At 40.6% G+C, this 12840-nt stretch overlaps 1 protein-coding gene across 1 annotated transcript; it reads right to left on the minus strand.

Moving 5' to 3' along the window:
• Positions 1-336: 336 nt before the first annotated feature.
• Positions 337-1663, minus strand: dlx2a (distal-less homeobox 2a; the record flags this gene model as incomplete). The annotated part of the gene is made up of 3 exons (XM_083997466.1): positions 337-663; positions 810-994; positions 1345-1663. The coding sequence occupies 3 exons, from the start codon at positions 1661-1663 to the stop codon at positions 337-339; spliced, it is 831 nt and encodes a 276-aa protein (XP_083853592.1).
• Positions 1664-12840: the final 11177 nt, after the last annotated feature.

Consider the following 12840-nt stretch of genomic DNA (forward strand, 5'->3'; position numbering starts at 1 on the left):
TGTATTTTGCAGCAATGGCAAAAAAGTGACGTCCGCGTAAAAGTCTGTGATTGCTTTGGGTAATAGTGGTTCATTCATCCCTCGACATAAACAAAATAAATAAATACAAAAATAACTGTAGAAATCTGTGTCTACCATTTTGCCAGCATAAAATCTGGCTTGGTCCATGAACCTGTCCGGCTCCATTAACTTCTCCTATAGATGCTTGCGCGTAAAGTTCGCAAGGCGCACACACGAGGTCTGTAAAATGAAGGTATTGGCATTTTTTCTTTTCTTTTTCACCAGTATTGTCCGATTTAAACCCGATCTTTATTCTTTTTTTTTCTTTCTTTCTTTTCAGAATATCGTCCCAGCGCCTATGGCGGAGTTGTGGTGGTGCTGGAGCAGAGGAGGCTGCAGATGCGTGGTAGAGTTCGTGGTTGAGTACCAGGAGTAGTTTGCCAAAAACGACGAGGGCGCAGTCGTGTTGGGAGGGCTGCTGCTCTGAGGTAAACTGGAGTTGACACTGTTCATTCTTTGAGTCTGTGGAAAGTCCCAGGCAGTAGTTGGCGGAGAGGTGCAGGGGGGAGATTCACTGGAAGCAACGTTTAGCTCTGGGGGGATTTCTCCACTTTTCCACAACTTCTTAAACTTGGAGCGACGGTTTTGGAACCAGATTTTGACCTGAAAAAGAAAAGGATATAGGCATTAAAATTGACCAATGTATTTTTTTCGGCTTGAAATCCCATTTGACAGTTTTAATGGGTTTTCATAATACACATAAAATGGATATTTGACAGCGTATGACCACATGTCTTAAATGCACCCACCTGTGTTTGCGTAAGGCCCATCGAGGCTGCCAGCTCGGCCCGTTCTGGTAGAGCCAAATACTGTGTCTTTTGAAACCTCCGTTGAAGTGCAGCCAGTTGAAAACTGGAATAAATGGTTCGAGGTTTCCTGACCTTCTTTGGTTTTCCATTAACCATCCGGATTTCTGGCTCGCTCTCTTCTTTCTCTGGAGGAACATTCAAATGCAATTGATGTTAAATGCATGATAGGTTTTTGCAAATTTTCAGTAGCCTATTACAGACCTGTTACGCATTTTTCATGGAAGTCAGTCTGCGTTATGCAGACAATGTGTACGCCTTATATCTCTAATCAATTTGATTTAACCAGATTTTAACATATTGTGCAAAAGGTAAACCCAGGCGAAATGTGCTTGAGTCGTTTCTAAGGAAATTAACCAAACTCCAACTTTTTAAGAGTGGTTATTGTCTAATCAGGGCCTGGTGATTATTACATTTCATATTAAACGCCATAAACAGGTTTTTTAATTGCATTGGAGGTATTAAAGAGCTTCCTTACCTGCATCTACAGGAGTGGGAGAGGAGTTGGAGCCGTAGGAGCTGTATGCACCATAAGATGAGTTGAAACCAAGGTCGTAAGATTTAGTGTTGTATGGCACAGTGCTCGTGGCGCTGCCGTGGTACTGGTAGGAGCCGAGCTGGCCAAACGGAGACCCTGCGCAGTGGCCAGGCTGCTGGCTGTTGTAATAGCTGCTGTCCGTCGCCGTGGACACCGGCAAAGTCGGGGACTCCTGCGACTTGTGCAAGCTGTGGTAATTGCTTGAGGTAATCTGGTTCGAATGCATATCAGTATTTAAGTTCTCAAAAACCCCAGTCATCTTCGGGCTCGGAGCGGAGCAGTGTCGTAACCTGTGCGCAAAAAAAAAAAACAGAAAAAAAACACACGCAATTTTTTTTTTGCGAAACCGCGAGCTGAAAACACGACTCAAATCATGGACTGATGACCCCGTTCTCGCGAATCAAAACGCATCCCAGTGTAAACTGTGGCAAAATCAGCGGAAGGTGTGTCCCCTCTCACAGTGGCCTGTGATTATCTGCTACGGTCGGTGGTGGGAGCGCATTTATGAGAGAGGGAGAGGGAGAGAGCTACTGTGTCTGAGGCAACCAATGAGTAAGGGCTGCACCGCTGACTACTCCCCACCGCGTCCACCCTCCATTATTTGCTGAGGTCTGTCTGGCCCGGTCGTCTGCACACAGTTTTCCATCAAAGCCATCTCAAAAGAACCAGAGAAAAAGAGAGAAGAGAGAGAGAGAGATACCGTGACCAAAGGATGCAGGCCACACAGTCCTGGTCCTGGTAATAACATCCCCTGTGCATATAATCACAAACGGCGTGAAAGAGAATAAAGTATGATTTCACATATGGATAGAGTGTATTTGCATGTCAGGGAAAGGCAGCGTTAAGTTGGCGAGACAAATTACTTTTCTGTGGCTCTGTGGTTTGGGGTTAGCCATCTACATTTGAATTTCACGCTTGTTAGTAACCTATGGCAGATTTATATCGGTTTTCAGTGCGAGCTTTGGTGGAATCGCAGGTCTTTGTGTTGCACATGTGATTAAAAAAAGTTATCTCAAACTCTCTGAAAACTGTGCGACAGGGACCAGATTTGTGCAGAAGAACCACACACACACGTTGTTTCGGGCAAAGGGGATCTCAAGGTGTTGATGCAGATTTAAAATCCTGTGGATGAGGCGGAAGGTTGTGTTGGGTGACTGAAGTAGAAAACTACAGCACCCCCACGTGTCCGAAACAGGACTCACAGCCTCTCTCCCATTAGTCTCCTTTGTCTGCATTGGGTGCTGAAGAAAGGAACAGATGGAGCCATAGAAACCAACCTCCTTCGGTTGTACATTGTTTCACAGGTATCTGTTTTATTAATGCAACTTTACATGGAGTCAAGAGTTTTGGTCGTTTGACATCGTTATTACCTCGGAGAGAAAAAGTTGATGGAGTGACAGAGACGTGTCCTTCGCCACAAGATGGCAGCATAGATCCTTTTATTAACTCAACTGGTAGGAAGTTACTTATTTTCATGGCACTGCATCTTTTAAGCAATAGTAGGCCTATGTATTTTGCTTATTAGGACCAAACGCAAAGAACTCTTGCATTGTCACAAATATATGAGTGAAAAACTGCATCTTTATAAAGTCAATCTGTCAAATTATAGTGAACTCTTGAGTGGTTTATTGTCCCCTGTATTTCCCCTTTACAGAATAACTTATAGAATAACAGTCTGAAACTGATACCCAGAACTGTCAAACTTTGTCTACCCTTCTCTAACTTGTTTTGCCCAATCAGCCCAGTCTCCAAGTTTAGTTTGTCATCATCAGTTTGTTTGCTCCTATTCCCACCAAAAATCTTTGTTTGCGTCCAGTTTTCCCGCAAACATGACAAGAATTAGACTATACTTTAGTTGTCCCTAATGTTCAACAAATAGCACACAATGCATTGGCAGCCTGCAGTTCTACTGTCCAAGTGATGTTGATGGTGTGTTTCCTCATCAGTGAGTGAATGCAACAGCCCTGCCTTGCTTGTGTCGCATTCTTTTTTTTAATGCTCACATTAATGTTTAAGTGATAATCCAGCGGTTGTTAAGAGATTTCATTAATTTATGCAACCAAAAGTCTTTCCTAACTACACTAATCCTGCATTTAGTGCAATCAGACTTCAGCCCTTTTAAACAAATACATGACTGAGTTTATGCAATTCTAAGATTAAAGTGTATTTAAGTGTTTTATTACTACTACTCCCATGAGAAACACCCAAAACTGTGGTCAAGATCAACACAGCAATAGTTGAGATTAAATAGTTTGTTTGAGTGTTAGAATTCCAGTAATCATGTCTGTCTATTGGACCCTCATCATTCACTTTGATGTATTTCCTGTTTCACAAGTCGTCACTTTTTATATTTTGCTCACTTTATCAGTGAGGGCATGATAAGTTCTCTCTAGCTCTGGGAGACTCTTTTGCCTGCCCATTGTTTTAATGAATAGTGAGCAATCCTCTCCCACCCTGGGCCAATGGGGCTTCTATGTCACTGCTCATTAGTGCAGCATTGTCTCTGTGTTCAGCTGTCTGCCATCCAAACCAGAACAAGCACAAATTCTCCAGTCAGATTCAGGGAAGTTAACAATGAAAGTCATGCAAATAATTATCTTTTCTAATCAGGATTCTTTTCATTAAATGTTGAATTGATATATTTTTTTAATGGCTTATAAATTGTGAAATTGTAAAAATGTGTTTTATTAGTTTCTTGAAAAACAAAACATTTTTATTGTTTTTATGCAAACATCTTCCCAGTTCCTCAGAGGAATGCACAAGTAATCATTTTTTTAGACAGCAGTCAGGGAGGATTTCACAACATAGTTTCACAATCTCAGAATTTAGGGTCAACATGAGGGCTGTGCCAAAACATTTGCAGGCGGCACAGAACGTACAGTAACACCTGGGCAACATCTGATATCAAATCTTTTCTCTCAGCTGCTAATTTCATTCAGTGCCATCAAAAATTTTCCCTGTTGCTTTGGCAGTCATGTCCATTTAGTTGATTATAATTTTAATGTTAGTGATTTCCTCCTCTGTTACACTTCCACAATAGCTGGTATTGCAGCATCCCAGTGTGCAGTGACATGGAAATGATGCCGGATGACAGGCTACAGATTTTACCATGCATTCCAAATTACCCTAACCCTTATATGCAAACCTCTCCTGACTTCACCCATAGTGCACCATTCAAACAACTTGAAAAGGAAATATATATTCAGTATCATCCTTCCTAGTTCCAACTGGCTCAGATTTCTTTGTTTGGTATGAAAAAAAAAACAGGTCTACACTGAAATGTACATGAAGGACGTGATTCTCCTTATCTTTTGCTTTGAATAATTAAGCCAGAGGCTCATTCAGATACCCAACCGTTACTTAATGTTTCTTGGATGCACTTTTTAGCCTAATATTTTTATATATGATATGAATTATAAAGTATTATCAGTCTGGATGTGATCATACAAAATTCAATATTAAGCTATGCTTCTTCCTTTTCGAATATGTCACTTATTTTCTTTTTTTCTTTTTTTCTTTTTTTTTTTACTTCCTCAGTGTTCACTTTATATTGTGTTGGATAAGAATTTGCTCAGTAGCAAATCAGGAAGCCTTTTACTATTTTCATATTCAAAATAAACATTACAAACAAACAAAACAAACAAACAAAATACGCTTCCAACTTAATATATGTACTACTCCCTCATATAATATCTAAACCTCTAAACAAGACTAAAACGTGGACATTCTGTGTGTCTTTCTGAAGACAACACACTGAGGGTTAAAACATAACATTCCTCACAGTTATGTTAACAAATTCAATGGAAAAATTGTCTCTATAATTTCACTCTAGCCTATCCAATCAAGACTGGATAGCAGCTTATACACAGAGGTAGAGAAGAAGAAAAAGCGGTCATGAAATAGAGCAACATTGGCTGATATTGACATTTTGTCACGAGGAATCAAAGTCCACAAAACAGGAAGTCTCTGTGGAAAATAACTACCTTGACATTTTGAGGAGTTATTGATCTTGAGTATCTTGTATCTTTTGTTGTTGCTGTTGTTGCACAGTCTCAAAGGGAAAACAACGGCTCAGATTTTTTCATTGACACATCACAATGTGAGCTATAATTGAGCACAGGAAATCAACACAGCAACCGATGACCACACAGTGCCTACTGTCTGTTTTTATTGGAAATGACCCAGTGCAAAATGCATAGTGCAGTTGACAATACAAGAGGAAAGGCAGAGGGAGAGGCCTGAATATTAACCTATTGTTCCTGGTTTCAGGACGTGAAAATCCTAAATAGCAGGAGAGGTGTTCATTATAGTGTGTTCTGGATAATCCATTATGAGCAGCAGAACAATATGATGGTGTGTTTTCATAATCTCTGCAGGAGAATTGATAGTGGTTCATAAGAAACTGACACATCCCATAAAGTAAATATTGTCGTGCAGCTGCTTTGATTTCAGGAAGAAAGTCTTGTTTACACTTGTTCACTATATGAGTGGCCAGGTGGGAGGAGGTCATTGGACCTGAATGAATAGAGGCTAACATTGGCTGTCGTTGGTACTTTGGTATGAGCAAATTTGACATATTTTTGAAATTTGCTTTGCTTTGTGAGAGAGTGAAACAGATCAAGTATACTAATGACACAATGGGAGTGCAATGTTTGAGTATATTTTTCTAGATTGGGAATCCACATATATTCTAGTGCACCATCTCTATATACATCTGTAATTGTGCTTTAAATTCAATAATGTAAATTTAGTTTAAAATCCTAATTAGTCCATTGTATTTATTTTTCACAGCCTACTATTGGATTACATTCAACCTGTATAACCCATACCCATATACCTGTTAAAAGTGCACTATTGATTTTTTAAATGTAATATGTAGAAATACATCATATTATATTTATATTAAATACAACTTAAGTGGTTTCAATTGAAGACAACTTAACATAATTGTGAATGAAGACCAGATCTAATATGTTTTTCATGATGTACTGTACTCGGGGTCAACAGGCGCAGTAATGGTCCTGTTGTGTTTAATGCAGGCGGGTTTCTGGCTCAGTAGAGTGATTTGGCTCTTGGTGGATTCTCCGCACTGACCTCCTGCTGGGGTCTACTGGAGCATTCATCACCTAGGCAACTCACCCTTTTAGTCAAATCACATTAAGCCCCCTTTTTTTTTTCTCCAGCTTTGGCTTAAATGTTTAAATACCTCTATGAAATGCTGTCAGACAAACCAGTGCAATGGAAGGTGGTTTACTCGTTATAGCATTGTTTGAGTTCAAGACGCCGAGTCAGCGAAAAAGAACGTATACTGTGTCTGTGTATACGTTGGCCTCGTGCGCCTCGTGCAAACATGGAAATGATCTACCAACTGTTTCTTGACCTCTCCATTTAAAAGGTTGAGCCTGTTCTGCGTGGCTCCGGACACAAGTGAGTTAGAAACCTTAAGGCAGGGTGTCCATGATTGAGCATGTGTTTCCTAAGAATTAGTCATGGTGGCTTTTCCCTTGACGAGAAGTTATTTTTAACAACAAAGGCTTTAATGACGAGTGCTGCGAGACAATAACAATTGGAAGGAAGTTTTCAGTTTGGCACTTGTAGCAGATGTAAGGTAATGTTTGTCATGTTTGATGTTCCACAATGGGGCAGTCACTGGTAGGCTTTATTTTAACAACAGTCCACCAATGAAATATTTTTTAGACAATAATCTTTAAAAATAGAATTGATCTGTCCCATTTAACTTATTTCAATGCTTTTTAAGATTAGACCAGAGAGTGTTTCATGTTTTTTTTTAGCAGGAACATTTTTAAAGCTTCTTTAGATTGGATCCAATGAAAGATGTGATTTTCACAAAATAAGAAAGTCCCAATTCAGCTAAAATGCCTGTCTACTGTAGGCTATAACATGATTGTCATGACATCACAGAGCCCAGTCTTTTACACAGAAATGATTTTGCACTTTGCAGGCCTAATGACGGCATTCCCATAATTCCCTGTGAAAGAATTCAGAGAGGTCTGAGAGGTCCTGCTCCCCACATTGTTGATTCAGCAGCATACCCCCACCCAGGAGCCATAAATGGAAGCGACCCTTTGTGCGAGGGGAGTGGAGCAGATTTATTGTGGATGGTGCTTCTACAAAGGACCATGCCACTATCACAACAGGACCAGGATCAGCTGCTCCCTTTTCACACAGTATGATTTAATGCCGAGCTTCATGCACCCACTGATGTAGACACAGCCTCTGCGCTCAGCATCCATGCAACTCCGTGGTGAAACAGTGAGAGCTCTATCTATCTATGACTGAATACCATCTCCACTAAGATGGTTTTATTTACATTTAGCTCTTTTCACAGTTACAACTCTCAATATTTCTTTCGAGAATAGCTGGTTTTCCACATTTCAACACAGACATTAGTTCTATCTCAGGCCTATTTCCTGGCCACCAAAATTGTTTTAATTTTGATGAATAGGAGTGGAGATTATGGTCTGCACTTTGCTGTGTTTGTATTCTTAGATAAGACATTAATTCCTGGGCACGCCAGCAGGAAAACTGCCAATGCCAACTGTATTTTAGGTATGTTTCTTGCCTCCCTGATAACTTGAAGGCTTGGTTTCCTCCACCAGTGCTGGTAATGTTGATTTAATTACTCTGAAACTGAAGGCACTGAGCCTTCTGTTTCACTACAGTCTGTGTAAACCTCTAACACCTAAAGTCAGCGTGAAGGTGGCAAATCAGTGAAACCCACTCATTCACACTCGACCCTGATTTAGTTATGACAGAAGTCTTGAAGTGAAAGTAAACAACATCCATCTGTTTGTGCTGCATTATAGTCATTACTATGGATTTATGCCTTGGCACACCGGCAGATTGCCTATGCCAACTGTGCATTTTGAGCATGCTTCCTTGCCTCTCTGATAACTTTTGGGTTTGGTTTCCTCCACTACCAGTCTCTGTTACGTCTCTTGTGCCTGTGAAACTTAAGGAGCTGGCCCTTCTGGGACAGGAACAGGATTTGACTCCCGGAGCCTCTACAACCAAACAATGTCATCACGACGGTGGTAAATCTGAGTAATCTGACATTTAACAATTACTGGACACAGGCCTCTCTGAGCAAACTGATTGGCAAGATTTAAAATGGAAAGATTGGAGAGTGTAACAGCTACATTTTTGTTTTATGTTTTATTTCTAGAGAGCAACAACAAATTCAATCATTATGTATTAAAAGAGTTATTATACCTTTTTTGAAAGTCAGAATAATGTTGAATATTCCACATTTTTGTTTATTTGATTAAGAGAAAGATAAAATAAACAATAGTTTAATCTTTTGCTCATCTATCTCTCATTTATTCCAACAATTGAACTAGTGCAATATATATATATACTAGAAAAGAGCTCCAATTCTTTACCCACAACTGAAACTTAATATCTTCTCCACTGATTTGCCCAGAGGGCCAAACAGACCATTCTCAAGCCAGTGTTCATTTTGTTTGTACAAAGGTGCAGCTAATCTGTGAAGAAAGCCTGCGTCAGCTGCAGGGGTCCACCTGTTTGACCTGCACCATCTCTCCAGTTTCCCCTCTTCCCACTGACCTGAGACAATACGAAGCCGGGCAGGTTCGCCTCCTCTCAGAGATCACGTTACACAGCCACCCAGGGCAAGGAGTGGACATGAAAGTGCTGTTTATGTGGTTGGCTGAACTCAGGTAAAAGCAGTTACGCACCTTTTAACTCACAAGGACACACACAATCTATACCAAGCAAGCGACTGGAGACCAATCCACCCTTTTTCTTTAATTGGCAGGGCAGGATTTATAAAAACTTAATCACATAACTTACTTATCAGTGAATCATCATCACTGAACCAATATGGGTATCACATTTGATCCTATACAAATGAATGTAGACACACTCCTAATAATTGTGCCACAGCACTCCAGATTGTTTAAGAGTAATAATGCAGTGATAATCAGTGTCAAATTAATATGTAAGATTGAGAAATTTGATTTGAAAAATGTATTTCTGTATTGTACAGGTGAATATGGTGTATATACAATCTATATATACACCCAGAAGATTAAGTGTACTTCTGGCTGCATCAAGTAAATTAGGACAGAGTAGATTAAACCACAGAGCTCAGGACTGAAGGATCTGGGGAAATGCAAAGAACATGAAGGTGGAGTATAATAAGGATGAAAGACAGAGTCAGTGATTGAGAGGCCAAACTTGATGTATGATGACCAACAGCCAGTCATGTTTCTGTCAGCAGACAGTGGATGTTGGGGATCTTACGCCGTCTTTTAATGGGGAATCTGGGTGACAACAGCAAGGAGGCTTTGGATGCATCTGTCACTAAACCCACCACAACAGAGATGCCATTCACATATCTCACACCAGAACCTCCCAAATCATTTGCTGCAATTAGGAATGTGGTTAAGACCCTTGCTGACACACACGAGTACAGACGCACACACACACACACACACACACACACACACACACACACACACACACACACACACACACACACACACACACACACACACACACACACACACACACACACACACACACGGACTCACAGAGGGCTCTCTAACTTCAACAGAGCCCACATTGTTGTCACGTTCTGTTGTGTGATTGTGGTTCAGGCTGGCTCAAACTTCACACTACCATCAAACACCAGTAGATAACGCTGCAACAAGTGAGAGGGCGACACAATGAGGCTGTTTAATGTTTTTTTGCAGGTTTGGAACATGACACACAATGACTCATATCATGCTGCTGGTGGATGAAAGACTCTTAAATACCAGATTTCCAGAAGCTGAAAAAGACAAGCTTTGAGCAGTTTGTTCAGCTGTTCAGCGACAAACTTTTCTAGACATGGAAAATCATTAACACTTGTTAATTTCTCCAGAGAGTGTGATGCTGCAGCTGTTTAAAATATGGACAATAAAAGTGGCAAGATAACCAAGCTTCCGATATGAAATAAATGCTGGGCCATCCTGATGTGACTGCGTATCTCTCATGTGTTTCTATACTGATTACTTATTGATGAGCCCAGTCCTGAGCAGGTGTTATTAATGACAGCACACATGAATATTTAATTAATTTTCTTTATGGAAGGACAGTCAACCCCAAAGCTGGAATATGTTAACCCTGAACAAATGGATGATTGTTTTGTTTGATTTCAAATCAGATTAAACAATAGATTCTGAAATTGCGAGTATTTTAAAGCTCCTGCAGCCTGTCAGTGACTTGCAGCAGTTTGTCCTCTTGTCCGTCTAAATTTAGGAGGTTTACAGTATTTGTCCAGCTGACTGACGTCTGACTTGATGTTTATCTGCTTCCACCCAACTAAAATAGCAAAACTAACTTTGTCTAGTATTGACTTGGGTGCTCCATTTGTTTTTCATGCTTAGCCTACTCATAAAATTAGTAGGCTATCTGTTAATTAACCAACAGAAAAATGGGAATTCAGTGTTTATCCAACAGAATACGACCTCAGCCCATCGTTGTTCTATTAAACTCGGGCATCATTGTTTGTTTCTGTGCTCAGTTCACCTGTGAGTGAACATCAATGAGGAGTCAATGATCCAAAACAAAGGGGTCGACCAGGTGATGTACAGTAAGGTTGTAATGGTTTGTTTTGATAGTGCACACACCTGTTAATGGTATTTCCATCATGGAAGAATGTTGGTTAGGTTATCTAGCTTGGATGTGATGATCAGATGGCATTCTTCTAATTTGTCCTAGCATTGATTTGATTATATTAAGGCTATATTTATCACAGGAGCATCAGACATCAACATAAGGTTACAGTTTTCTGTATTTTTTCCATGTTTAAAATAAACACTGATGCATGTTGTTTAATTCACAGTCCTGTTGTCCCATCCACAGCAAAAGAAAAAAAAATCCAACTATCAAAAATCTCATTGCAAGATGAACTAGTTTGAACACCCAAAATGACTAAAGACTTCCTGAATACAAGGTAGGCTATAATATGATTATTTCTCAATAGACTTTTACATTGGAGTCACATTTGAATTAAAATCAGATGGAAGACTTATTAAATATAGATTGTCTTATTCAGATTTATGTGGTCCAAAAAATCCTGTGACCGCCCACTGGAGCAGGTGGCGTCCTGCAGCGGTGACCAGAGGCGGCGCTGTGGAGCAGCAGCGGGGATCCGGGCCAGGACTGAGCGGGCGGCAGCCTTCAGTCACTCTGCACCGGGCTGAGCGGTGAGCAGCACCGGGGTCAGCGGGCTCTCAACTTGTGGACTACTGAAAAAGCTCCGGAGCTCCAGAGCTGCGATGCTGCTGCTGCTGCAGGGATCAAACTGCGCCGTGTGCGCTGCACTTTTACCTCTCCTCTGTCTCCTGGAGCCGGCGCTGGTGCTCGCCTTCAACCTGGACACAGCTCATGTCATCAAGAAGAGCGGAGAGCCGGGCTCCCTGTTCGGGTTTTCTCTCGCCGTGCACCGGCAACTAAACCCCGACAAGAGATTGTAAGTGATGCCTTCAGTTGCTTATACACACTGCTGTTTGTTTTCATTGTCGTTGTGGACTTAGAGTGCAGCCCCTGTATGAGACACCTGATAGCGCAGGTTCATTAGAATTACTGGCACCTTAAGTAAAAACTTGATGGGATTTCTTAATTATAAGGAAGTAACTTAATTTACATAGCATCTTTAAGAGCAGGGGTCACAAAGTGCTTCAGGCAGGCAAAAGCATAAAACACAGATGGAGTCATGAAACATGGCAAAAGGATAACATGGTTACTGGGTCATAAAAGCCTAAAAACATATGATGACCTCGTACAACACAGTAAAACTTAGTGATCTGAAGTGAAGGATTCTGCTTGCGCAAGACGAATCTACTCATTTAGCTGTATGTGGTGATGTCCAACATTATACCATTATAAGAGTTTCAGTTCTCTTTACAATCTTTAATGCCCACAGTGTTTCTGGTCAGTTGATGTGAGTCTTTGTCCTAATTCAACATTTCTACTCCCTCCCTGTGATGCTTTGAATGTGAAATGAGTAGCGGGCCTGAGGACAACAAGTCAATAAACAATGGTTATAACTGTTATGCAAATGTGGCTGTAAAGTCAGACTGAGGGGTAAAGCTGAAGCTGCTAGAGTCGATTGATCTGTTAGTTTTCAAGGATACTGATAATCAGCCATTTAAACAATTACCCAGGAATATTGTCAAAATACACGGATCAAAGCTTTGTTGCTGTTTTATAACATTTTAAACAGGATATTGTTCTTTTAATGACTTGGCAGGTGCTTTTTCACTCACTTTGATATAGGTCTATAATCAGCACTGAGACTAGTGAACAGTGTATGAACGTTAATGTCCAGTTGACTGATGTCATCCTGACCTCATCTGTCACATATTTCAGGCATTTCATTCATTCATTCACATTCGGTCAAATGAT

This window comes from Trachurus trachurus, assembly GCF_905171665.1.
Source record: "Trachurus trachurus genome assembly, chromosome: 21".
NCBI classification, from domain to species: domain Eukaryota; kingdom Metazoa; phylum Chordata; class Actinopteri; order Carangiformes; family Carangidae; genus Trachurus; species Trachurus trachurus.